The 27,455-nt window shown below is 40.2% G+C and overlaps 1 protein-coding gene across 12 annotated transcripts; it reads left to right on the top strand.

Moving 5' to 3' along the window:
- The first annotated feature begins 48 nt into the window (after positions 1-48).
- On the top strand, positions 49-27,156 carry LOC118415346 (suppressor of tumorigenicity 7 protein homolog). Of its 12 annotated transcripts, none has more exons than XM_035819879.1 (16): positions 49-234; positions 13,507-13,589; positions 14,031-14,187; positions 14,383-14,553; positions 14,845-14,926; positions 17,163-17,217; positions 17,464-17,563; positions 17,894-17,991; positions 18,257-18,371; positions 19,105-19,177; positions 19,902-20,004; positions 20,979-21,129; positions 21,692-21,733; positions 23,758-23,850; positions 24,594-24,733; positions 25,455-27,156. In XM_035819879.1, the coding sequence occupies exons 1-16, from the start codon at positions 87-89 to the stop codon at positions 25,548-25,550; spliced, it is 1,707 nt and encodes a 568-aa protein (XP_035675772.1). In that variant the 5' UTR covers positions 49-86; the 3' UTR covers positions 25,551-27,156. The 12 variants fall into 12 exon arrangements, with proteins under 12 accessions (XP_035675772.1, XP_035675769.1, XP_035675768.1 ...); XM_035819876.1 differs by having other exon boundaries at positions 19,878-20,004; XM_035819875.1 differs by having other exon boundaries at positions 14,827-14,926; positions 19,881-20,004.
- The last annotated feature ends 299 nt before the right edge of the window (positions 27,157-27,455 follow it).

Below are 27,455 nucleotides of genomic sequence, written 5' to 3'. Positions count from 1 at the left end.
TAAATGGGATCGTCTGGTAGAATTCTGCTCTTCTCCTTTCCGCCGCTAGTCGTCGCTTTTGATCCATGAGCTGAGATGGGACTGGCATGGCCGACATGGAAGTTGTTGACCGAGTGAAGTCCTGGCTCTCCTGGAGTTGGACGTGGTACCTCTGGGCTCTCTGGTTGTTTTTGGTCGTCCTCCTCATCTACCTGCTCCGCACACCACTCCGAGTGTACGAAAACATGAATATTGGTGAGTTTGGCTTGGCGGACGCGAGGGAAGGGGTGGGTTTGTGAAGAGAAGTTTTGGCACTTCAAGCAACAAGTTGTGAAACAAGTCGAACTCTCTGTATGCAACTTTAGTTCCGCATTGACAGTCACAGGAAGACGCTATTTCCACGGCGACAGGTTTAAGCAGTCGTTAAAGTATCTTCTTCTAGGTACTACAGTCATTTGTATCCTCGCAATATCGTCATTTTTACAGCTTAAGGAAAATATATGTGACTCGATGAAGCTTGAAAACCCTCCTCAGGTTTCAAGGGGGAGGGGGGCGGGGTAGGCTGGGGTTGGGGCAGCAAGTGTTTTAGGTTTACGTGTTCCCTTCGCTGAGACACAAAAAAAGAAGGACAGGCAACAATTTTCTGGTTGATATTTGTCACCATGACTGTTCTTGTTGCCTTTTTTTTTGCCCAAGAAGGTCGGAGTTTTGGTTGTGCACCTTGTGACAATGACTCATAATCTATAAAACCATAACAGATTAGCTATGCAGATTGCTTGTAAAATACCTACAGTTCCGTAAAATGAAGATGGTTAATGCAATATCTTCATCATGTCAATTTTTAAGGATGCTTTATTGTTTGGTACTACCTTTTTCTTCGTAGTTTTCAAAAGATTTTGCCTTGCCTTTGTTGCTATTGTACAGTCTGCCGAGGTTTGTTTTGTTTGGTTGTGTTCAATCATTAACAGGATGTGTGTGCTTTAGGACAACTGCTGGCCTTTCATTTTGTTATCACCTATACAACTGTTTGATTGTCGACAAACGAACCCAAACTGCCTACATATGACCTACATGTCATAAAGTTTTGTTCACTTGAAAGGTTGTGAATATAATTCTTTAACATCTAATATCTATGACGGTCATGTGTCTTCATAGGAGGTAACGTAAACAAATATAACATTATAGAATTTTGCCAGAATATAAACTATATAGGATGATGCAACAGCACTTTTTTTTAAAGAAGACGAAATTGCCTCTTGATGTAATTGTTTCCTTGCACCACAAACTTTTGACAAAATATTGATAACCGTGTGAAATGTTATGAAAAATGAAACTTTCATCTTATTTGTTTCCGAAGCAACGGAGCTCCATTCCATGATTTCGTGTTAAAATTGTCTATTTCTTGATCCTCCCAAAAATTTAATACGTGTCATGTCATGCAACAGGATGTGAAGTTAATCTAAACTTTAGGTAGGGAAGCCAAATTTGTTATCTGTCTTGCTTAAAGTTACAGTAGGTTACAGTAGTGGGGAGAGGTTGTGTCTATGTCATGACGACTGGCTGTCGCACAGCAGTGAAGTATACAGGAATGATGGAGTGATTTGTGGGATAAGCTCCATTATTCTGTAGCGGAAACTGTAAACAACTCAGCAGTTGGCAGATCCAAATGTCAAGTCACAAAGAAAGGTCATAGCATGCTGGGTCCAAGGTCATATAACAATCACTGAATCAGTACAATGGCGTCTTGTTTGAGAGGATACTGCTTTTTGTACAGTACTTTATGCATAATGTTATGTCTTTTCTTGTCAAAGAAGTGTTTGCTGCTTGTGCTTTATTATCTTTATTCCCTTTCTTTCCGGTTAAACTTTTCTGCCTAGAGATAGAAGCATACAGTTCCACAGTGTTGACACTGGTAATATGATTGCATAGCAGCTCTACCTAGCAGATGAAGGGAAAACTGCAGCTTGAATCAGTTGGATAGAAAGCCATCTCCTTGATACACCACTAACATGATGCTAATGTTTTTGTCCATATTGGGTTACCATTATGATGTAATAGTGGCCTTACATTTGTAAAGAAGACTGTAAGAGACAATTGTCACCATTTCAATAATGTTTTTATTGCCATTCTGGGGAGCAAGGGCACTGTGGTCCCATGCCCTGACCATGTGCCCCTTGCCCTGGAGAGTAGATCCTCTACTCTAGCAAAATAAGATGCTGAATCAGTGATTGACCAGGGATGCTATTGGGTCGCATATGGCCAGTTAAGTCGTTAAGTTTAAGAACAGGTGAAAATCAATGTATGCACAGATATTAAGTCAATGTGGCCTAAGCAGTACTTATTGAATGAAGAAGAAAGAAGATGTGCTAACACATTAGAAAGTTTATATTATCTTTTTCAAATATTTTGGCTCCAATCTAATGCCACAGTAACCTTCAAAGCTCAGGTCCTAGTTTTAGCAAACCTTGGCTCATGACTTTTGTTTTTAGTTTTCCTGATGACAGTAAAAAAGTAAAGGTTTCAGTAGATTCAGAGTTATGGTCCTTTTATTTGGTTGCAGGCTACAAATTCAAGTAGCCCACACCACAGGTCTGCAGGTGCACAGTTTTTAAAGCTTGTTATCTATTTATTTGGTATCTGTAACAGCATTCTTTCCCAATCTCAAATTCAGTTATGGTTCTGCCCAATCTAGCTACAATGTAAGATATATTCTAGTGTCTACCCTTTGGACAATTTGTCTGTGCAAAGGCCTTCTTGGTTTGTGAAGATCTCCATGAAGTTTGTGCTACAGTGCATGGTGACTCTAGTTGCAGCATATAGTACCTGACTGTGAGCCAAAGAATTAGAGCTACTGTATGTAGGTGTATCAGTGATCATGTTTGGAACATTTGCTGGGTTTAGGTGTAACAGAGGATTTGATATTCTATTGTAACTAAACTCTAGTGGTGTTAATTTATGAGGTGTCTAAGGAAAATAATTTTCTGTGGTCATGCCTGCATTGCCATTGAGGCTGCAATGCTGTAGTCAAGTCATCTGTTGGATCTAGTATTTCTACTGTTGTTTTCCTTTCCAATTCTCAGTTTGAACTGTAAAGCAGTAAAAACAACAGGTACATCAGGGATGTCATTGTGGCCAGAGAGCTGAAGACCCAACTTGGAAGACCAAATCCAGACCTGTGAGAACCCCCAGGAAAGTCCTCCATGTGGTAATTGTTTTACCTTAAGCGGCCCTACCAGCTCATGTTACTGCTGTTTAAGTTGTTGTGACCAGGACTTTTCCTTTCCAAGCCTTCCTGTGCTTATACAGGTTTGTCTGTCTCCCCTCAGGGCTGCTGTCCCCCATAGAGGCCCCTCATTTGCATAAGTACTGATGTAGACAGGACTGGTCTAACAGGTTCAGTCATGTGGGCAGAAACATGATCATGTTGACCTTTACACCGCACTTAGCACCTGAGGAAAGGAAACAATAGCCTTCAGCTTGTTATCATAGTAATGTACAGACAATCATACCACTACTGTATCTTACATATCAAGTCACCCTTTTGATACAAGTTTTCCGGTTGGACTTCCTGTCCCCCCTGTTGGAGTGGTTTGTTCCATGGGATCCATGCAGAAGGAATGAGGCCCTGAGCAGCCAGATGTGACAGCATCACACTCAGCCATTGAAACCTTTTACTGTGCAATATTCCAGCCCAAGTCTTGCCAGCCGACCGGAGGCAGACCCAGGATCGCCTCCTGTGCAGCTTCCATCCTTTCTCTTCCTGATTTCAGCCGTACTACACACACAGCCACCATGGTGGATCTCGAATACAGTTAGTATCCCCCGTCTTTCTGCCTCTGTCTGTAGATTATTTTGTTCCAGGCCCATAATAACGTGGTTCGTCCTGTGGTGTGTATGGCTTCACCCTGCCAAATGGGTCCACATATGCTCTACCTTGCACATCTACCTCTGTATTGTTGTTTGGGAACCTCTCTTGTCAATTTGTCCTGCCCGTTGTGTTTTGTATACACTCCGTAGCAAATTTAGTGCTGATCTGTGTACATGTGTACAAAGGAGCATTTTAGGGGGTGTTAGACAACTGGATATACCTGATATTGGGTGAGATTTTATAAGGTCTTGGAGAGGGAGTTTTTTGTAACGATTGTTTAATGCTGCCAATAATACTTGGTTTATGCATGTATGCGTAGACAATTTCTTATCTTTGTTGTCTTGTAATTTGTATGTATTTTGAGGCAGTACCATGTAGCTTACATATTAACGTTAATTATTTTCAGTACTGCCTATGGTTTTTATATGATATTGTCCAAGGCTAACTGGTATAGACAGCTTTCATGGAATCCCAATATATGCTTATATTAAAGGACAGCATCAGAAAATTTTCAATTCTTTATTTTCCAATAGTTTACTCATTAAAAAGTTGATGTACGTCAATTTTTACATTGATCCGCCTAATATGACCCTGTAGACACGTTTGAACTTCGCGCTCTCCTCCTCTCCCCGCCGCGCTGGCCGATGACGTAATGGCCTCGTTCTGATCGTCTGAGATTGTATGACGTCACGGATCCAAAACTTCTAGCCAGCCATTTTGCTCGGTGAACCTCGGTCCTCTCATCGATAAATAATCACCCCGCCATTCTGGAGTTCAGTTTGTTGTTGTTGAAAATTACTTTCGTGGACCTGAAAGTCGCATTGTGAGCTGTCTACGAAGCCATAGTCCCTGGGAGACTGAACATGAATAAGCTTGCCTGCGAGTAAACCGCGCGGCGACGGAACGAAATCAAAACAATGGTGGTGGGGGAGGTTCACGCATCGTGCCATTCTGGACTTTTACAAGAGCGAGTTCGGGTCAGTTCTTACCTTCTCCTTTCCGGACAGCACAGCGATATTTACACGTAAGCTTCCACGAATTTTGGTTGAATTCACAATTGTCCAACTGGCAGGGACATTAAAAAAAAAACATTTTTCCTCTGACAACATACCCTCGATCGCTACATATCGAACGATCCCCCTTCCGCGCCGAAACATACATACAGCATTGTTGTTTTTACATACAACACAGGCCGGCATTGTGAATAGCGCGAAATGTCGGCTTCGTTTCAGAGTCCGTGATTTGTTTTGAATGAACCCCCAGCAATCTCCGCCAAAGCTACATGATTGAAAAACCGACCAGTCCAGATAATTTCCCCGAAAAACAGAAAATAAAATGAGAGGCGAGGCGCGTAACTCGCATGATCTGTACAAGTTGCGGTGCTATCTGTATCGGCGCGAAAAGGGGGTCGTTCGATATGTAGCGATCAAGGGTATGTTGTCAGAGGAAAAATGTTTATTTTTTAAATGTCCCTGCCAGATGCAGTTGGACAATTGTGAACTCAACCAAAATTCGTGGAAGTTTACGTGTAATTATCGCTGTGCTGTCCGGAAAGGAGAAGCTAAGAACTGACCTGAACTCGCTCTTGTAATAGTCCAGAACGGCACGATGCGTGAACCTCCCCCACCACCATTGTTTTGATTTCGTTCCGTCGCCGCGCGGTTTACTCGCAGGCAAGCTCATTCATGTTTAGTGTCCCGGGGACTATGGCTTCGTAGACAGCTCACAATGCGACTTTCAGGTCCACGAAAGTAATTTTCAACAACAACAAACTGAACTCCAGAATGGCGGGGTGATTTATTTATCGATGAGAGGACCGAGGTTCACCGAGCAAAATGGCTGGCTAGAAGTTTTGGATCCGTGACGTCATACAATCTCAGACGATCAGAACGAGGCCATTACGTCATCGGCCAGCGCGGCGGGGAGAGGAGGAGAGCGCGAAGTTCAAACGTGTCTACAGGGTCATATTAGGCGGATCAATGTAAAAATTGACGTACATCAACTTTTTAATGAGTAAACTACTGGAAAATAAAGAATTGAAAATTTTCTGATGCTGTCCTTTAAGGGATTCAAACTGTAGCATGCATAGCAGCCCTGTTCATCCATGCATGCATGTGTTTGATCATAGCTTTGTTCAGTCAGCTGTTCTTTATTTTTGTAACCTATGAAAGCCAGAACATATGATTGGACATATTTTACTGACAAGGATCAAAGCATTTTGTTTAGTTTTTTTACTAAAAATGATGACACCCAAGTGGCAAATGTAATTAGTACAATTGGAAACAATTTTGAAGGATTTGTGATACGAAGCACTGACAACTGTCTATCTGAAACCTTGTTAGTAGTTCTTCTGAAGTGATGAACCTTAGACTGACAGTTCTGCAGCTAATGTCTGGTACATTCAGTTGTTTTCAAACAGCCAGCCTGTTTCAGATAGGTATGATGAAGAAAGGCTTTATATGGAATTCTCAACACAGAAGTGCCCTTTGTCAAAAGATGAAAATATATTTATTGTTGATAACATCTAGCATCTTAATTTCAAAAAGTTCTAGCATCTTAATTTCAACAAGTACAACTGTATTTGCTAGTCAGAGAACTGTTCAGGTGCCTCTCAGTAGACACATAAACACCACAGCCCCCCTCCCACATGGGTAATGTGGTGCAAATTGCTTGCTGTTGTTATTTTTACACCCCATACAGTTAACACCTCTGTGTTTGTCGTAAAAGACTCAACAGTGGGAGGAGACTTTATAGCTATGTATACAGTCCAACTGTGACAATTAATATGGATAGGAAATCAACACATTCATCATGATAGATTATCGGCGATGCTAATGACAGTTTCCTACCATTTGAATACAAGTTGGCAAAGGTGTTGTTAGTGAAAAATATTATTTTTGTCCATGTCTTAGAATATGGGTCCAATTTGGTTGGTTGGTTACTTGGAAGCTGTTTTTCTAACCAGAGTTTCTGGAAGGAGGCCAGAATCCCTTTCTCTGTGGGGGTCTAGATGGGTTTAATGGTTCTCTGTGGGGTATACTTGATTTCCAATTTGGAGTCTTTTATGCGGTTATGAATACAGACATGAGAGAGAGAGGACTTTTTTTTGCTTGCACATTTCTCTTGAAGTTAGTCCTAACATCGCCTCACAAAACTGGTTACAGAAGAACACATGGATGAACCAGTTCTGTCTGTCTGGCTCTAATCTGTAAGAGAAGCAACTCCAGATATCAAATTATGTTCCTCAATGAGATAAAAAGCTGTGGCCTTGAAGGTTGAATCCTGGTAATTTGTTAGTCTGAGGTGTTAATTAGAACTGGAGACAGAGGAAGAAACAAGATTACACAGGTGTGCCAAGATGCTTGCACACATATTTAACCTTTGAGATAGGACTCAGCTGTCTCAGCAATTTGAGACAAGATAGGTTTTAATTTCTTAGGCAAGAACAAGGTACAAAGCTGTAAGGCCTCAGGTGGATGGATTATCTTTGCTTTATTGTTCTTCTGTATAGAGAAGGGCTGCTCATCAAGACAGTTTGACTGGTATACAATCAGTGGTGAATTATAACGACCAATCCCTATCAGTGGAGCAGGTCATTATAGACAGGTGGTCATAGATGGGGGATTTAGTACTTTTGCTGATTAAATAAAAAATAGAAGGTTTAAAGCTGGACTTTTAGATGTCATATAATTATGATAGGTCATCATTGGTGTGTAATTGAAATCAGATGATGACTGTGAGGATTTATGTTTTGCTACAGCTGTAAATTACAATTTACTTCTGATACTTGAAGTTGTGTGTACATGTACAGTACAATCTGCTCCAACCTTGTGGATTCAGATTTGTACAGTACTGAGCAAAGCAAACCACTAGCCTGATAAACACTAACTGATTTCTAACTTTCATGCTGATAGACGAGAAAGAGTAATCATAACTGATATGAAGAAAATATAGAATGATGAAAAGAGCTCATCAGTACAGCTATGTGTTCTGAGACTAATCAGCTTTGTTGTTACATTTAAGCTCTCCTGAAAAATGTATATCATATTATTCATAACATCATGTTTGCACCTGCTTCTCTTGATAAATTGCTTTTTCGATTCATTCAGTCCTGACCAGACCAATTTCCTGAGTTGCTACCTTTTGTAGGATAACGAAAAGGTGAGGAGTAAAAAGGAGCGAGCAGGGGGCATATCCAACAGGAAATGGTACAACCTACCTAGGCAGCTGGCCCTATCTGGCAAATTCTTTCTTTCTCACTGGAGCCTATTTGGCTTTGATAGAACCTCCATACCAGTTGTTTACCAGAAAGCAAGGAAAGTATCAAGAAACAGCTAATAGGTGATTTTTTAGTAGAAAATATGGGTTTTAAATTTAACACAATGGCAAGAGATTTCTTGTATGTGATATTAATAGGTAAGAAATTAGTAACATGATTGTAGTGTACTGAGGCCACGTGGACAAAGAAAAGGGAGCTGCCTGCTCCCGATTAAATTTATTCCTCATGCTGACTTAGGATGAAAATACAAAGTGACTAAAATTGGTAAAAAAATTGCAAAGATGTAGTTATTGCATAGGATAGGCAGATGCCCTATGTGTTGTCATGTTATCTATATGGATGTTTGTTAGTATTCATCCATTGCATGCTAACACTATAATGGCATTTAGTTAGTGTTGTATCTATTTCACCTTGTCCCAAAAAATGTACTGACAACAAAGAACTGAAGTAGTAACTCCATATTGGGTTAGGTGAGCTATTGTTGTGTTTTCTGCTTGCCATGTTGAAAGTGTAATAAGATCCTTCTACTTACTTCAGACGTTGCCATTGAGCAGCTTTGTATGTTTAAATGCAACAAACCGTAGATAATCAAATGTCCATTTCTCCCATGGAGGACATGTTAAATAATTTCAGTGTTAGCCACTTTTTATGATCATCAACGATGGATGAATAATCCTTAACATGTCATACTGCAGTAAAGTGAATGTAGCTCCTTATTCAGGACCTGGCATATTCAACTGAAATGTTCATGAATTTCTGAAATAGTTTTTACTGTTTAGAAATCAGAGTGAGTTCAGTCTCAGTGTTTTCAGGAAACATACTGACATCATACTGGCATGTAATAGGGCATAACTGTGGCATCTATCATCTAGTTATCCAAGTAACATCTGTCTCAATCCAGTTTGGAATGTTGTAACTGAAAGACAGCATAGCAAATTGGGAGTTACTGATATTTGTATTGATTGTTTGAGTCTCTAGAGTATAAGGGCTCTGGCTGCTATGTTGATGGTTATGACACAGGAATGTGCTGAAGACGTATCGTTTGCAGTCACATCTTAGCAATGAAAGTCACAATTGCTATTTTCAACATTTGGTGATGTTGCAGTTATTGATAACCACATTTCCATTACTGCATATGATGAAAGAATAATCTTTGAGCAGTATTGACTATTGTGGATCCAGCATGATAGATGTAGCCAGAGGGCATGGAGGATCTTTTTTGTTTATACTGACCTCTAGTGACCTGTTAATTATAGAATGAAAGGAAGGAAGGTTTCTTGGAAGATGCACAGGTGTCCAAGCAAAGTTACTGCTGTATTCTTCATGGTTCCTCCGACTTGTGCTCTGTATATAGATATACAGTATATATAGGTGACCTGTCTTGTTTGGTCGTGGGGGTGGGGGGCATGTCCTTGGATAATGTCAGAATGCCATTGCCATATGCAATGGACACCAATCAAACCATTTTTATATTCACTTTTGTTGGAAGTACATTTTAGTTCTCAGTGTTAATAGCAGTTGTGTGTCACAAGCATGGATGCAGTTTGTACTATCTCAGATTCTCAGTATCTGTCAATTTCCTCCTCTATCCTGCTGACCTTTATTTGAACTGTTATCATATCAGCTGTATTTGGCTGTGATAAACAAAGGGAGCTCTTCTATATTTTTCACTTCTGTACTGATGTGTCAAGAGTTGATTGAAACTAGACTTGAAGAGTACTCGCTTGGCAAATTCTTGGTCGAGCCTCTTGCCCAGCTCTGTCACAGTTAGAACTGTCCAACCCTCTGTGTGAATGTCGACCATCTGACTTATGTTGGCAGCTAGCCTTGTTCTAAATCGGCTGTTGAACTTGGACTTGTTTATGCCATGGAAGTGTTTTGTTGCGTTGAATCTTATATGAGCCAGTGAAGGATACTGCAGAAAGGGGAGATGTTCATTGTTCATGGCTTCATGTTCGCTGTTTTAGTCGTTACCTTTTCACTGTGAACTTTAAAACCACAGAGGAAATTTTTGCTTTGTCTTCTGCCCACCTAACTCAGAGTGGGTAGAGTTTAACCTCTACCAACTGGGACCAACGATTAGAGCCCAAGCAAACCTAGGAAAGATGGCCTCCAGGCTACTTCTTAATGGACACCTAAGACAATATTCTGTCTGTCTTATCACCTCAGATGAAAGGCATGATTCTCTGCTGTTTCTAAACCCACCATAGCTGAAGTAATGTGTTTTAGATCTGACAGGTTTTATGCATCCCAGCCGGCAGCGCTGATACTGTGTGATAGAATTGGGTCAAGGTTGCTGCATATTGGGATCTTGACGCCTGGTAGGTTTACATGACTTGATTGCGCAGTGGTAGAATATCAAATCATATGCTGAATGATTTTAGGCTTCAACTGTTCTTCTGTTGCTTCCACAACTGTGAGAAAAGTGATGACAAATTGAAACATAGACATTGAGGTATTTACACAGAGTTACAGTAGGTAGTGTTATTTGCTCATAGTCATACAGTCAGAGGTGGTGTTATTGCCTCCAAGCAATTGTAGACAATCTCCAGAAAGTGTGGTTCTTTGTATTCATGATATGCCACTACCTGACGCATGTGTTTAGCAGGGACTGCAGACAGACCAATGAATTGATTTTGACGGCAGCGCATAAAGCAATTAAAGCAAAGAGCCCTGAAAATGCTTTGTATTCCAAAACTGTCTCCTTTAACTGTACAGTGCCTCGTTAAAATGTACGTTTTACATTTTCCCAGATAGGGAAAACGTATGAATTTTGCTGGTGTGTTCTTTTTATTTTTTCTTATTTTTTTAAATTTTATTTTCTGTCATTTCTATCCAGGGTTGCCCAACTCAGTGATTGAAACTGCTGTGGGGCCCTGTATTACAGAAATGTCTTCTTATGTAGAGAACCAATTACTTGCATACAATACTATAATTATAGTGTTCTTTGCAAGTAGCTTGACAACAGGGTACAGCCTACAAGGAAAACATCTAGCATTTTCTCCAAAATGTTGCCTTTCTAGTCCTTGGAAAAAACACATTAAGAAACACTTTGATCAAGAAGGCATTTTGATCAAGCATTTTCACAGACAAATATTATGCTGTGCAACATTTTGAAGTTAGAACTCAGAAGAAATACTGTAAATGCAGTCAGTCCACAATCCTGTCTTTTAGGGGTCTGTGTAGATTTAATTCATGAAGCTCTTCAGTGCAAAAATAATAGGTGGCAGAGATCAGCTTTTTATTTCAAAAGCTCAGCGGGTAAAATGGCTCAGCTTTTTAATATGGAAATTTGCATACGCATAAGTGCTGCAGGTCTTTGTTGTCCCATATGCCACAAGGGACATCCCTCAGGAAAGGATTTTTCCAGCAATAAGCTTTGGAAAAAGCTATCAACATCACTTTGTGTGTCTTTGTCAAAAGCAGATATTGTTAAAAGACTAATCCCTTGATAAGGCATGATGTAGTACTGGTAGTTGTTGGTTGATTATTGTAGAAAATTTTCCAACATTTTATTTCAGAAATATGACATTACAGCCTCAATGAAATGATGGAAAAAGAAGAAAGCAAAACCAGAGATTATTACTATATTCTCTTTTGAATAATTTTGAGAAGAGATGTAATGATTACTTACTACATGTCTATAATTATTAGAATAGCAATATATATTATACAACTAGAATCTGTTATCCCATCTATGTAGCATATACCAGTATTCCTGAATTCCAGGAAGGGACTTTCCCTTTTTTTGCATGTACTACTTTTGTCAGGAGGGATGTTTCTCAGAGGAAGTCAAATTTTATACTGAATATAAAATCAAGTAGACAATTTGTATCATGTAGACATATTTACCTTTGTCTACAAACATAAAAATTTTGTTATCTGCTCTTTAACTGTCAAAAAAAATTTTTTTCTAACTGTCCTATTTTGTAAACATCCCTTATCTGCTATGAAGAGTGGTATGGTCCAGGCTGTAAAGTGGGATTGGTTACTGATGTTGCAATGTTTGTTGTGGCCATATGGTTGACTGTTGGGCTGCCACAGTGGGGCCCTGTATGGGGATTCCACTGGCTCGTCTGCTATCTGGATGATACAGCTTTGCGTGGATGATGGAAAAAAAATTGGGCTTTATAAACCTATGACCCATCTTAGAAAGGGACTTCAAAGCCCATCACCAACATTAGCACGCCATGCCTTTTCATGCAGTCTGCATTATAAATGACATTTCTCTACCTGTAGCTTTCATAGAACAAAAATTGACCAAAATCCTGCCATGAAGTTTCCTTGGTGCTTATTATAGTTTGTTGGCTTCTGTCTTCCCAGGTCTTCTCAAATTCAAAAGAAAGCAGAATTGCTGTTATACGTGTAGGCTAACTAATGGAACATGGTCCAGAGTTATTTATTTGATAACAATACTGGTGTACTGCTTGGTAGAGTAGACTTGAATTTCAAAGTGAATTGTATCACATTCACAAACCACAGATGTTTAGTCTAAATGGTATTTGATAGTTGCTCTGTAATGTATACATATGAGCACTCAAACAGCTTTAGTTTTACCCTTAATAGACTAAAAGCTTTCCAGCCATTGCTGCGGTCGTTCCTGCTAACTTCAGTCTATTGATTTTGGCTAACAACAGCTTGAAATGTCATTTCTGGAATACCAGAGACCAATTGGGCTGGGCTGTATGCTGCATGTGAAACCCTGATTTGTAAAACTCTTCTACCAAATGGAGACAAATATACTTCTTTACCATTGCTGCTTGCCTCAGAATGTAATTTGCAGTCCGTTATTGTGTCTTTTATTGAGCTTGTGACTGCAATAATAAGTCACCTCAGAGGATAGAATGCCTTTATGTTCTGTTCATAGTGTGTTCATACACATACACAGACTTATTGCTCATTACTTGCTTCTTATTATTTTGTTACGAAAAATGTACAATGCTTCCAAGAATTGAAAATGAACGCTAAGTGACCTAGTCCTTCCTATGTATCTAGATAAACAACAGGGATTGCTAAAGGTTATTTTACATTATGCAATGGTGGAAGAAAAATGACAACTCTGTATCTGTTTGCCTGATGCAATTATTTAGTTCTAGCAAACATCATGCTCTTTGAAGGTAGTACCAGTAAAATGCCAATAGCAGGAAATGCCTTTAAATGCAAAGGTCTAATAGTTTCCTGTTATGAAATACAAATTTCTTGATGACGTCTTTTTCTGTAAATGTCATTTCAGTTGTAATCTCATGTACATATCTGAACAAACTTGATTTTGGTAAGTTATTGCATGCACTTATCAAAGCAGATGAGATAAATTCCTTAGAATTCTGACATGTAAAACAGTTTGTAATCTGACTGTTTTGTCATCTCTGTTGTCCTACAGTTGCCATGTTCCTGAACACCCTGACGCCCAAGTTCTACGTTGCGCTGACCGGAACCTCCTCCCTCATCTCAGGACTCATCCTGGTGAGAGCTTAACACATACTGCAGGCCTTAAGGCTGTGATGGTAGAAGTGGAAGATTGTAAGAGTGTGCCAGCCTCTAGCAAGCCAGAATCTAGTCCAAGTGAGCTGCAATTTAAAACACAGCTTCTTTAGAGGTTGCCGTTTCTTGCAATGCCATGGAACCAGGAAATAAAAATTGGATGACAATGTTGTCACTTCCAGTTAAGGCAACAAAACAGTCTATAACAGGATGTTTTGATTAACTATTTGCAATTACTATTCAAGAACACATGTATACAGGTCAAGTACATTTTCTAGAGTACTTATAAAGATGTTACAGATTTGTCTCTCTGATATACTAGTAGTTTCACATGTATTCACAGTGCTACTCCAAACGACAAAGAGGAGAAATTGTTGCAACCATAGAATGGATCTGCTCAAGTGTTGTCTTTTTTTTCCTCAGATTTTTGAGTGGTGGTACTTTCGGAAGTATGGTACTTCCTTCATCGAGCAGGTGTCACTCAACCATCTGGGACCGTGGCTAGGTGGGGTGGAGAACAACAACAATGGAAACAACAACACAAACAACTCACAGAACAACAACCAACAGTCAGTACCAGGTGAGCAAAACATGGACAATTTGCATTAGGATGAAAATTAATACCAGTACATGTAACATTATGTAAATGAAATAAATAGTTCAAGTTTCGGTGACCCCAACAATCAACACCTGATATTGAATGAACATATTACTACTGAGAGGAACTGTATTTTGAAATAGCACTTATACTGAAATCTCCCACTCGCCCACTCAGAGTGTAAAGTATGGCGGAATCCACTTAACTTGCTACGAGGAGCGGAGTATAACCGTTACACATGGGTGACGGGGAAAGAGCCGCTGACGTACTACGACATGAACCTCTCGGCACAGGATCATCAAACGTTCTTCACATGTGACACCGATCACAGTCGGCCCTCCGATGAGTGTAAGGACCTTATAGCATTGCCTTTCAATTTGGTACCTCTTCGCATCTGTGAAGTGTCCATTGCTTTACTGCATAACTCTGATTCCCATAGAATATTGAGATAAACTTGCTTTATGCTTTATGTGTGCATTATTAGATTTACAGCATTTATGATTTAGCTTTGCCACACTCTGTACATGGCATCTGTCTATCATTCTTTTGAATTTATGCATTGACAGTTGGTGCTGTGTAATGCTGTTATCTGATATTAATCGTAGTTCTGCCATTTAAAAGTGGCCTCTGTTCCCTCAGCGGTCATGCAGCGGGCCTGGCGGGAGCGTAACCCTCAGGCGCGCATCAAGGCGGCTCACGAGGCCCTAGAAAAAGACTCAGAGTAAGTAGAGCCCGATTTCCATACCTCTTACCATCTTCAGATGGTAATCCAGTGTGCTGGCTCCCAGGTGGCACTATAAAAGAAGCAGCATCTGTATCTGTATCTATATAGCCGGTATAACCGCCATTCGGCGTAACACACCAGCTTCGCAGGCACGCGGCGCGGCAGCAGCTGGTTATATTACACTGAACGATCCGTCACACCTAACTTTTGCACATCTAACTGCAAGCGTTCTTTAAAACTATCCAGAGAAGATGCCCCTACTGTACTTGGTGATAACAAATTCCAATCTACGATAGTTCTGGGAAAATACGAATTTTTGAACACATCAATCCTAGCTTGGAAACTCTGGTACTTGAAGTCATGGCTGTTTCTTGTTCTTTTTTGAGCTGGTATTAGATACTTATCAGTCGGTACGTCCACCAGCTTATTGGTCATTTTGTACATCATGCAAAGTCTGGACATTTTCCTTCTGTCTTCAAGTGATGTCCACTGTAGATCTGTTTTCATTTTGGTAACACTAGCATCCCTGTTGTAGTTGTTTGTACAGAATCGGGCAGCTTGGTTCTGTACCCTTTCAAGTTTATCTTTGTCTTTCTTTGTATACGGATCCCATACTGTTGCAGCATATTCAAGGTTAGGTCTTACCAGTGACGTGTATGCAAGTGATTTTACGCTGGCTGGGCATGCCCACAAGTTACGTTTGATCACTCCCAATGTCTGTTTAGCCTTGGTTGTTATTTTGTTAACATGGACACCCCACTTCAGCCCAGTTGTTAACGTAACACCTAGGTATGGGTGGCTTTTTGTGGTTACTAACGTCTGACCACAAAACTGGTAAGGGGACACATTTGGCGTGCGTTTGTTCGTTATGTGCATGATATAGCACTTATCAGGATTGAACTGCATAAGCCATTTCCTTTGCCATTCTTCCAGGGTGTTCAGATCTTTCTGAAGAAGTTGTGAGTCATTCTTTGCAGATACCTCTATATATAACAGACAATCATCGGCGAATAACCTCACACTTGAATCGAGATGGTCTGGCAAGTCGTTTATGTACAAGAGGAAGAGCAATGGTCCCAGAACAGTCCCTTGTGGAACTCCCGATGCTACTTTAACTGGAGCTGAGGCCTTCCCTTCTACCACTACCGTTTGCTCTCTATTCGTCAGGAAAGCCTTTAACCAGTTTAATGTAGAACCTTGAATTCCATAGTACTCCAGTTTTGTTATGAGTCTGCTATGTGGGACTTTGTCGAAGGCTTTAGTGAAATCAAGTATTGCTAGATCCACCTGTCTTTTATTGTTCAGTGCCCCAGCTATGTCATGAACTGTTAAAATAAGCTGTGTTTCTGTTGATCGCTTTGCTCTGAAACCATGCTGGTAGTCCGTTAGTATATTGTGGCCTTCCAAGTGTTTCATGATATGGCTATGAATAATGTGTTCGAGTAGTTTACAGGAAATACAGGTAAGTGAAACAGGTCTGTAGTTACTGGGAACCGCTCTATCTCCCTTTTTGAAAATGGCGCATATGTTTGCATCTCTCCAGTCTTGGGGGATTTCTCCTGTGTCAAGCGATTGTTGGAAAATGTTAGTCAAAACAGGTGTGATTTCACTGGCTGTCATTTTGAGGAACCAAGGCGGTATTTGGTCGGGCCCGGATGCTTTGGACGGATTAAGGCCTTGCAACATTTTCTCTACACCATACGTAGCATGCAGCTTGTTATGGCACATGCTTAGCCTGGGGTGAAGTAGGCTAATAGATCTAATCCTTTGATATGTCTCCAGGTTGAACTGTCACTATCCAGTGATGGAAACTCTAATTGCATTTGCATAAAAGCTCTTGAAGCTGGGGCATGCTTTCCTTTGTACATGACTTGAGAAGAAGCATTGCACATCATAGGCTAAGAAAGACTGGCTTAACCTTGAGCATACTGAATAAGTCTGTCTGTATTGCTTGTGTGGTTTGGTAGCAGGGAGTATCAAACTGGCTGTTAGAACTGTAGTTGGCTTTTCGGACATGAGTTGTTTCATCTGCCTTCTGAATCTGTAATCGCTGATGACCCCTAAAAGAAATTAACAGAAAATAAAGGAATATACAACACAGTATGTAGCTCCTTAAGAAAACCCAATGATAGCCAATAGCTTCACAGTACATGTATTTTTATGTCATTCTAGCATGTGAAGTAACTTTAGATTGGCACTTCTTGCTGACATCTCTCACTGAATCTCTTTTCAGATGTGCAACTGCTTACATACTACTTGCTGAAGAAGAAGCCACTACCATTTTAGAGGTATGCTCAGATAGATCACTAGACACTTTCTCTTGGAAATTCTGTACTTCTGTGTGGTGAAAATGATGGGGATATGGTTTGGTTGCAAACATCATAATAGCTATAAGATACAGTTGATATCAAGATCGTAGAAAAAGAACTGTAAAGCACTAACTGTAATATGACAAAGCAGGACAGCTGAAGAGCAAAATTAGTGTTTGGTTTAAGACTGATATTCTGCCATACTTTTTCCTCCCCTCCCTGTAGACGGAGCGACTGTTCAAGCAGGCGTTAAAAGTGGGGGAAGCAAACTACAAGAAGAGCCAGTCCACACAGCATCTAGGTGCACATTACGAGGCCATACATAGTGAGTACCCTTCTCTGGGGAAGTTTTACTCTGATACACAGAGACACATATTCTCACATTGGCTTTTGGATGGATAAATATGCAGCTGGGCCAATCAATGTAGAATTGTAGAATAACTGTAAAAATCCAAATCCTAAGTCTAGTTTGAAAGATATCCAGTATCCAGAGAAAAGTATCCAGAGCTATCAAGTAGGAATAGAACTACAAATTTAGTAGTTTTTAAAAAAGGTATTGGCTTGTATAAGGTTATAATAGGTAGAAATCAAGCAAGATATTTCAAATTCACACCAAGATAATCTGTACTCAACTGTCTGCTATTTTTTTGTACAGGACGGGACACGAATGTGTGCGTTTATGTACGGCGCAGACTTGCCATGTGTGCACGCAAGCTGGGGAGGGTGAAGGAAGCTGTCAAGATGATGAGAGATGTAAGGACCTCTTGTCCTGTCATACATGAAAGAAAGCAAGAAAATAACTTAATACCGTATGTTTTCATTTTTCATTCATTGCCTTATTGTAACTCCAGAAACAGGCAATGGGAAAAAAAATCAATATTTCTGTGTGTTTTGTTCACTGTATTGATTGTAGGTAGATGCCTTCATAGACAGGACTACAATGGTGACAAAACATTGATTTGTCCATCCCAGCAATGTTGCTGACTGTTCCATGTATTTCCCTGCCTTTAATGTGTAGCTAATGAAGGAGTTCCCCATGATGAGTGTGCTGAACATCCATGAAAACCTGATCGAGGCTCTCCTGGAGCTGCAGGCGTATGCTGATGTACAGGCCGTACTGGCCAAATATGACGGTGAGTGGAGTGGCTTGTGCAGTTATGCTGCATGTTGTCAGGGCGTAACTTGCAGTCATGTATCAGAATAGACAATGTTGTTTGCCAAGTGTGACTTGAGTCTGAGTTTGCCACACAGAATTAGGAACACCGTTTGAATCATTTCAGAAAATATCAGTCTGTAGTCAGAATTTTTGCCAGGCAGGATGAGATATTCTTCAGACAGAGAAAGTTTTCACTAGACCCTCCTCAGCAGCATCCAGTGTCCTACATGTGTAGTATGAAGTTTCGTATTACCTCATTTGTCTTTGTACACTGTACATACATTTATCACTACTTTTGAGTACAGTTGTAGCAGTACAATTTAGATGCATATGGACCCCATGCCTGTGCATTGGGCTAGACATAACTTTCCTGAAAGCCTTATTTTGTACATAAAATATAGATGTAGCCAGAAGGCTAAGAATTTATGTGTGGAAAGGAAAGACTGCTTCGTAGAACCCCGTTGGGATACCTGTTAAGAATCTGCGGTAGTGAACATAAATCTACAGGCCAATTGCTTCTTTAGGGATTTCACATAATGTCTGGAGTAATGTTTGAGGAAAAGGCACTTTCAAAGAACATTTACCAAGGCGTAGATCTTTCAGTTTCACAAGGGATATGCTGACTTTCATGGGCAACCGTAGCATATAATGCAGTATCCTAGGGCACTCCCCTGTGTGTAAAACCATATTTTGTCTCTCCTGCCTTCCAGACATCAGCCTACCAAAGTCAGCCACCATATGTTATACAGCAGCACTGCTAAAGGCTCGAGCCGTCGCAGACAAGTGAGTTAAGGGGGCTTGCCTCCTCCCTCAAGACTTTCTGTAGCCTTAGAGTGAAATGTTGTTAATGGGCAACTTTATGGGAATCCCTCAAAAGTCCAGCTGCAAAAGAACTCTTCTCTTAGCGTCCACTTTGAATGTCTGACATCAAACAAGTACTGCCCCTAGGCAATGTCTGCATGCATTAAGATAGACACTCTTCATTTCCTCCCCTCCTGTATGTATCTTTCCCCTTTCACTTTCATTTTGTGTATGTGCATTGCATTTTAATACAAAGTGTATAGATACAGTACTTCAGATATGTTGAAAAAAAAAGTACAGTAATTCCTTAATTTGTTGGTAAGATGGGGGCCTTACTGATTACATGTGTTACCTGTTTGACAAGCTGTCCTTTGTGTTAGAGTTATTATTCTAGTGGCCTACTTTTAGAGATTTGAAGCAGATAACACCATTGAGGACTTCCACATCATTTGTTTGATTTGCACATGGACAGTTGTATGTCTAACCACACCAATTTTTGCTGCCATGTTGATAACTAATGTTAGCCTGATAACTGTTACCAACAATGAGTAGATGTTTGAGTGAAATTGATGCCTATTGATCCAATGTTGTTTGCATGCACCATTATGCTCATATGTTTTCCTGAGTTGCCCTGGCCCACCCCCTGCTTCAGCAGTTTACCCTTATGCTATATTTAGACCAGAAGCTTCCCTTTTGCATCCTGTAGATTCTCGCCGGAGATAGCGTCCAAACGGGGGCTGAGTACGGCAGAAATGAACGCGGTGGAAGCCATACACAGAGCTGTGGAGTTCAACCCACACGTGCCAAAGGTGAGGCAACAATTCTCGTCATTCTCTTGTTACATTTTGCACTTAAATGTCAGGTATCTGATATATATAAGTAGTGAGTGGTTACCCTCAGACTATATCAGGTGCATTTAATATTGACACTGAAGTAAAGCTGATTATCTAGAGCTCCTAAAGGTGACAGGAAAAATCATTCAAACTAGTCTTGTTACCCTGTACAGGGCTCGAAATACTGGGTGCATATGCACCCAGGTGCACCCAAAATTGGAGCTGTGCACCCAATTATTTTCTGTGGGTGCACAGGGTGCACCTAAATATTTTTTTAGATTGTGTATGTAAAGATATCAAAGTATACTAGTATATGTCATATTCTTGACATCTAACGAGTCTAAGTGTTAGAAATGATAATAAAAATGTCTATCATCATTATTCATGGTACTTCTGTAAGAATTTGATAGCTTGTAACTAAGTTTTATTACTAGGTTATTACTTCAATTTAAGTGGTGCACCCAAAAAAATTTTGGTGCACCCAGTTTCTTAAGTTGGGTGCACCAGTGCACCTAATCCCAAAAATGAATTTCAAGCCCTGCTGTATTATACCAGCTAGGCCCCAAAGCTTCCATGAAATTGTTCTTACAGTTACCTCCATCAGCAAATTTGTACTGATTGCAGCATAGATAATGTTGGGCCTTTAGAAGGCTGGATTCCTTGTGTATCATCAGCCATTTAAGTGTTGGAGGGTTACAGTACAGTAGAAGCCAGTCAATTGCACAACAGATAACTGCACACTTCTGTTAATTGCATGGAATCACCAAATCCCATGGTGGTGTGGTCCAGCTGGATGACTTTGCTTTGTTGCACTATCTGGATAATTGCAAGAAAAACGCTGGCAAATGTGATGTAGAATTATATGGCTTCTACTGTAGTATGGTTAAAAAACATACCTGAATGTAAAGAAGTCCCCTAATCTCGTGGATTTTGCTGTGTTGTTTCTGCAGTACTTACTAGAGACCAAGTCGTTGATCCTCCCGCCGGAGCACCTGCTGAAGCGAGGGGACAGCGAGGCCATCGCATACGCCTTCTTCCACCTCCCACACTGGAAGAGAGTGGATGGAGCACTCAACCTGCTGCACTGCACCTGGGAGGGCAGTAAGTACCACTCTGATAACCCCTGTACAAACAATAGATGCTTCCAGAATCAACTCGATCATATTTGGAAACATGAATGAAAATTTAAATGATTTTATCAGAAACAGTTTCTGTTCAAACAGTGTTTCACCAGTCTATAACTGATCTGTTTATCATTTAACAGTGAGTACAATGTACCTGTTACAATGGAAACATCCTTCTTGTATTTCTTAACACATTTCTGTGCACTTTTTTGATAGATTAATCCTTGATGCTTGAAAGCCAAGAGACAGAGTCTGACAAACCCATTAATGGTGTTACTTCAAAGAAAATATTGTTGATTATAGACTTGGCTGATACATGAGGAACAGCCTCTAACTGTAAAACAAAAGAAGGTTATACATGTATCTACAGCCCGCATATCTATAGATACTGTAATGTTATAAGGCTGTCTGCTGTAAGTCGTAGACTATGTGATGACCTGATCTGGTCCTGGCCCACATAGATTCTCTGTTATGATAGCAAGAAGGTTTGGTCCATACGTTGATGTCAGGACATCATTTTCTCTGGCATTCCCAAACAGGCCCCTATGGTGAGTCAGCAGTAGGAGATGCACCATGCCATGGTTAGTAGTTCAGTGAAGGCTTTCTTGTTCGGATGAGTTCCTTTCAGTTTTAACTTTTAAATTTTCCGTTTTTGTAAGCATGTTCTGAAGATGCTAGATTCAAACTAAGCTTTAACAGTGGGCTATTTCGTTCATGGTGGATGGAATAGCTGGTGTGGCATAATGTTGCTCCAAATGATAGATGCAGTTCTGACAGACATTGAAAAAATAATGTTTGAGTTTGTTTGGACAGTTTGTTGACGGACACGTTGAATTGAGTTTGGAATAAATTGATGTGAAGTGACAGTTTGTATATTATTTGTTCAGCTTTTGTTCAGACTAAGTTATAATTTGCAAATGTCCTGACAGTCACTTTGATTGTATGAAGTTGCCAAAATTTGTTGCTTTAGACGTCATTCTGGATGCAGTCACCTTATAAGTAAACTTATACATTTATTTAAGATGGCCATTGCGTTCTTGACGTAGGTGCTTTACAACCAGTCAAGACTCAAGTTTTGTGGTTAACTATCATGTTGTTTGTTTCCTTTGGTATTTATGAAAAGGGAATGGTTACTTTTCTGTGCCCTTATCCTTGATGTTCAATGAAACATTCGGAACACAACTTCTTATTTCTGTTTTATTCCTTTGATATAAGAAAGTTTTGCTACTCAAGTGAATGGTAGAAAAGATACATATATTGCATCTGCACCGTTTTTTCTGGCAGAAAATTATAAAATGATAAGAATCAGAAAGATTCAGACAGTTTGGATATTTTTTTCCTTCAAAAATAAGACTGACATGGCCATGGTTGGATGCCCATGGTTATGTCACATTCCTTCTGTATCTATCATTTCATCGCAAAGTCAGCCTCGTCAAAATAATTGCACAGAGTCATCACAATTTCCTGTCACAAAATTCCTGACTCAGAAGACATAAATCAGCAGAACTGGCTCCAGAGAAGCCATCAGATTTAGTTCACACTTGTTTCCAGTCCCTTTCATCCTGCTCCTGTTTGTTTCTTTGTTTAATCCCTGGCTTACAGAGCATGTGGCCCAGGACATCCCCAGGTCATTGCTATAAACAAGGCTGACATCTAAAGTAGAGGCAGTCAGCGTCCTTATCTGGACTCAAGTGTGTGGTCTGGGCACACTTGTGATTTCCTCCTTTATCTTAGCTACTCTTTTTTATAGACATTATTTATTTCTCTGTCTGGCAAATTCATAATTTGGGAAGAAACGTCCTGGAGATGATTTGCAAATTCAAAAAGGCTGTAAGGTTCATAAATGTGTCAAACACTGCTTTTTACCTGTACTTAAAATGCTGTCATTTGGTCTTATCCATTCAACAATATAGAGTAGAACCTATTGTCATAACCTAGAATATGTAAAAAAAGGAGAGACAGATCTGGCATGTGCATTGCATCACCGTCAGTTCCCATAATATTTTCGTACTGATCTGAAAGATACTGATGTTGTTTCAACAGAAGTAAACATTTTTATAATTTTTGATTTAATACCTGCTGGCTTAAGATATCAATCATTGAAGGCTTTTTGTTATACCTCAAGTTGAAATGTGTCCACTGAAGTGAGACCTGCATGGTAGTTTTCAGAAATGCAGACAGTAAAATACAAATTTTACAATACCTGCGGCGTTGTAAAATATGTATTGCTTGATCAGAGAACCTTCTAGTCTGCTCGGTTTGACTCGTGATCTGATCCCATTAAACAGCATATTTTCATATTGGCATATTTTACAAATAATGATAGTACATCACTGCATAATGTCAAATCGTGTGTTCTCTCTATATCAATCCTTCCTTCCATGTAAGAACTCTAAGCAGTATATGATGGGGCTTGTTTAGAATGCTAAATAAGGCAGACATCAAGCAGCACATGTATCACTATTCCTCTCCAGAGACAAGAAACAAATGTAGGCAGGATCATTGTTTTGAGGCAAATAAACTCTGTAAGACCTTCCATCCTCTTGTTGATAGATACGCCATGATATTATGTTTGTGTTCCTAACTGTGTTCTTCTTGTCTCCAGCATTCCGGATGATCCCTTATCCTCTGGAGAAGGGTCACCTGTTCTACCCCTACCCCAGCTGCACGGAGTCTGCAGATCGGGAGCTCCTGCCTGGTAAGTCCTCACCATGTCTCCTTACCTCCTGTTGTGCACATGTCGAGGTACGGTAGAAGCCAGTTAATTAGACTATGGATTACACTTCTGTTAACTGCACGGAATCATGCTTTCATGCAACGTATCAAAACAACTCAAGGCTTGGGAGTCAAATGGCAAAGGGGTAGTTAATGTAATATGTTTGTGCTACTGACGGAAATTGTAAATTTGACATTCCAACTTTGTTTAGACAACAGGGGATTTGAAGATAGAAATCTTTGCTGTAGATTTTGTCCTAGTGTTTAGTCTCTGTGCCAGACTCATTATCTTTATTACCTAAGATTCATTACTATCATCCATCACCAGATGCCTATAGTTGAGCTTTCTTTGGCTTCCATATGTTATATTGAAAAAGGGTCATTTACTTTACTGCATATTGATGGTGAGAAAATAAAGATAAACCTAGTGCTATTTGTTAAACTATAGTCTCGATACATCGATGTAGGTTAGACATCCAGGTAATAAGATACACCAAAAAGTAGTTACTCAAGCAACTGGATATGGTTTTGGAAACGGTTATGGTTTGGTTTTGACTGTTTCCAAAACCATATCCAGTTGCTTGAGTAACTACTTTTTTGGTATAGTCTCAATAAAGTTGCATTCACTTGTTTGTTGTGATACTTAAACCACATTGTTCATTTTTATGTCTGCTTACGTAACAAGAGTGGAGTATCAACATGTAAGGTTTGCTTCTCCTCCTGCAGCCTTCCATGAGGTGTCAGTGTACCCTAAGAAGGAGTTGCCATTCTTCATCCTCTTCACAGCCGGCCTGTGCTCCGTCACAGCCCTGCTCGCTCTCCTCACACACCAGTTCCCTGAGCCCATGGGTCTGGTGGCCAAAACTGTAAGTGTAGTGTCAGTGCTATTTCAGTTTATCGGTCTGTATGTGGTATGTAGGATAGATTCCGTGTTATGGTGGCCAAACCTGTAAGTGTAGTATCAGTGCTATTTTATTTTCAACCTTTATTTAGCCTTGAGTACAGCTCTGGCCTAAGCCAGTTTTTGAGGGTTCAGGGTTATTTCAGTTTATTGGTCTGCATGTGGTATGTAGAACAGATTCCATGTAGATGGGAGATTGCCAATTTGGGGCTCTACATTCAAGCTTTATGACACTGCATGTTTGTACCTACTCAGATTTATCTATTTCTGGCATGCTGCAGCCCTTCTTGATTCCAAAGATGCAGGGCTCTCTCCAGGACCAGTCCCTCTGTCCCGAAACAGAAATCAACTTGTAGGGACAGACAAAAATGTCACCCTGTCTGTCAAAAGAAAATCTGAACTTAAAGGCAGGACGCTTTGGAAAATGTGTCTTAATAAGCTGAAAATGAAATATTTAACAAGGAAAATGAATGACATGGGCTCCCAAACAATGAGTGTTACAGAAAAGAATTTAAATCTGGAGAAAGCCCTGCACAGATGTGTCCAGGATCCCCTTTAAATGTTTGACGTTTAACACGTTCCTCATTCAGTTTGCCAAGTGCCTTGCCCTTGGGTAACACCAGGCCCCCTGTGTGTGGCTGACGCGCCAGACTAATTTAGTGCCTGCCTGTTTGTTGTTCCTGCAGTTCCTGAACACCATCACGTCTCCCTTCAACTTCCTGGTGGAGAAGCTGGAGGGAGTGCTGCCCTCCAACCTGTGGCACCAGCTGACTCGGCTGTGATGCAGACACGCCACCCTCCAGTACTGAAAACACGTCTTCTTCTATCAGTAGACAAAGTGCCATGGATAAAGGAGTTTGATGCTTAACTTCTTAAGTTCGTACTTATGAGAGGAGAGGTTTTGGCACATTCTGGGATTCCACAACTAGCCATTACAACATCAGCAATTATCTGCCATTAAACACCAAAAATTTGTTCCCTTTAGTCTCTCTACTTCTGATGCTTGCCATCTTCATACAGGTCACAAGTGTACACGTGATATTTGTCAGTAGCCTTTTTGAAAAGCCTTCTTCACACATGCAGAAGCTTGTTGGGTTACTTCATGACTCTTGTGTTGCTTTGGCACAGTTGCTTCTCAGTCCCCTCACACATGAATGACAACTTCGTCATCACCAGAAAACGGTTAATTTGCAGTGTGGAGTCCTTGCATGTGCCTTTGCCTGATACTCTTGTTACAGAGCAGAGCATTCTTCTGTTTACAATAAATTATGTTGCATAGTACAGTGGCCTTCTGTTGGTTATCTGGAGCAGTATGGTATCTTGTAGCTGTGAATTCTATATTGCAACATTATATGAGAACAATTTTTCTTGCCAAAATCTTGGGATGATTGTGCTCAGTGCTCTTAAGAAATAAGTTGATGTTGTGCTTAGTACAAATATGTTCTTCTTGTCATGTGCTGTGCTTTCAACTGTAACTAGTGATGACGTCTTGTAAAACAGTTGACTTTTAAGAACATGTAGCTGCACTTTCTGTAGCTTCATTTGTCACCTTGCTATGTGGCCTGGCTGCTCAGAGATTTTGTAAGCCTTAGCCTTCTCCTTAAAGTACTTTTGGAACTGTTCTGACCTTTCTCCATGCTATCAGCAGACATTGGAGACTTTAAGTTATATATTTTGCATCCTGAGCACACCCATGTACAACAAGGTAATACCTCAGTGAGAGTACAACATCAGACTTATTGCTCATATCAATGGAAATGGGCACTACAGCTTCCATTTTCCTTGTGCTTGTTAAATCTACATATTAGATGGAAGTGATGTTTTAGTTCTGTGATTGGCAGCTGTGAGTTGTAGAAGGAATCAATGTTTTCAGACCTGGATAGTGATGTGCTCCGACTGGGCTACAGAGGAAGACATACCATTACTGTTTCTAGTGTGCCAGTTATCTATACCCAGTATAGATCATGTATGGCAGTTCACAATAGAAAACAGGGAACTACAAAAATGTGACTTATATAGAATTATTGGTTTATGGAGACTGATGGAAAGTACCAGTGAGTCTTCAACAGAAAGAACCAACTTTTGTTTTATTGGTCGATGGGCCAAGAAAGAAGACAAGTTTCAGTGTTGGTATCATAACGTTTGAATCAAGTGAAAGCGTGCAAGGCACCCCAGATTTACCAGAGACAAACTTCCAGCTTATTTGATATTATGAAGATGTCTTGTTTACTGATCGTCCCGTGGGTCGTGATGTGTAGATTGTCTCTCCCTTCACATGCTCATGGTGGAGAATAAAACTGTTGTGTAGCGATATGGGAGATGTGGAATATGGGATGGAGATGGATCACTCAATAAACAGGTTGTCCAGTGGACATCCATGAATTATCATTGTTGTGATGATTGATGCTTGAAAATAATTTTGACCTCTTTATTATTACAGGCTACATTGAGAGATACTAGTACATTATTTTACAGATAACATCTGTTACCAGAGGTCCCAAAAGTGCAGAAAAGAAGCAACAAATTTTGATAGCGATTTTCGTGATGGGAGAGTTAACAGCATTTGCTTATGGAACAGTTTCGCTAGAATGATGACATATTCTCATTTTGCTGCAGCTTTACGAGGTGCTTATCTCATTTTGTGGCAGTTGGTTATTGGGATGTGACTATTGTTGCATATCCCTGCC

This window comes from Branchiostoma floridae, chromosome 5 (genome assembly GCF_000003815.2).
Source record: "Branchiostoma floridae strain S238N-H82 chromosome 5, Bfl_VNyyK, whole genome shotgun sequence".
In the NCBI taxonomy this organism is placed as follows: Eukaryota; Metazoa; Chordata; class Leptocardii; order Amphioxiformes; family Branchiostomatidae; genus Branchiostoma; species Branchiostoma floridae.
This window is presented reverse-complemented; position numbering and strand designations above follow the sequence as displayed.

Bases quoted from the DNA above. Each gene is read 5' to 3' on its own strand.
- LOC118415346 (XM_035819874.1), top strand. From the start codon at position 87: ATGGCCGACATGGAAGTTGTTGACCGAGTGAAGTCCTGGCTCTCCTGG. The intron at 21,130-21,691 runs GTAAGTACCACT...ATTCCCAAACAG, and splicing joins GCACTGCACCTGGGAGGGCA to GCCCCTATGGTGAGTCAGCA. The intron at 23,851-24,593 runs GTAAGTCCTCAC...CTCCTCCTGCAG, and splicing joins AGATCGGGAGCTCCTGCCTG to CCTTCCATGAGGTGTCAGTG.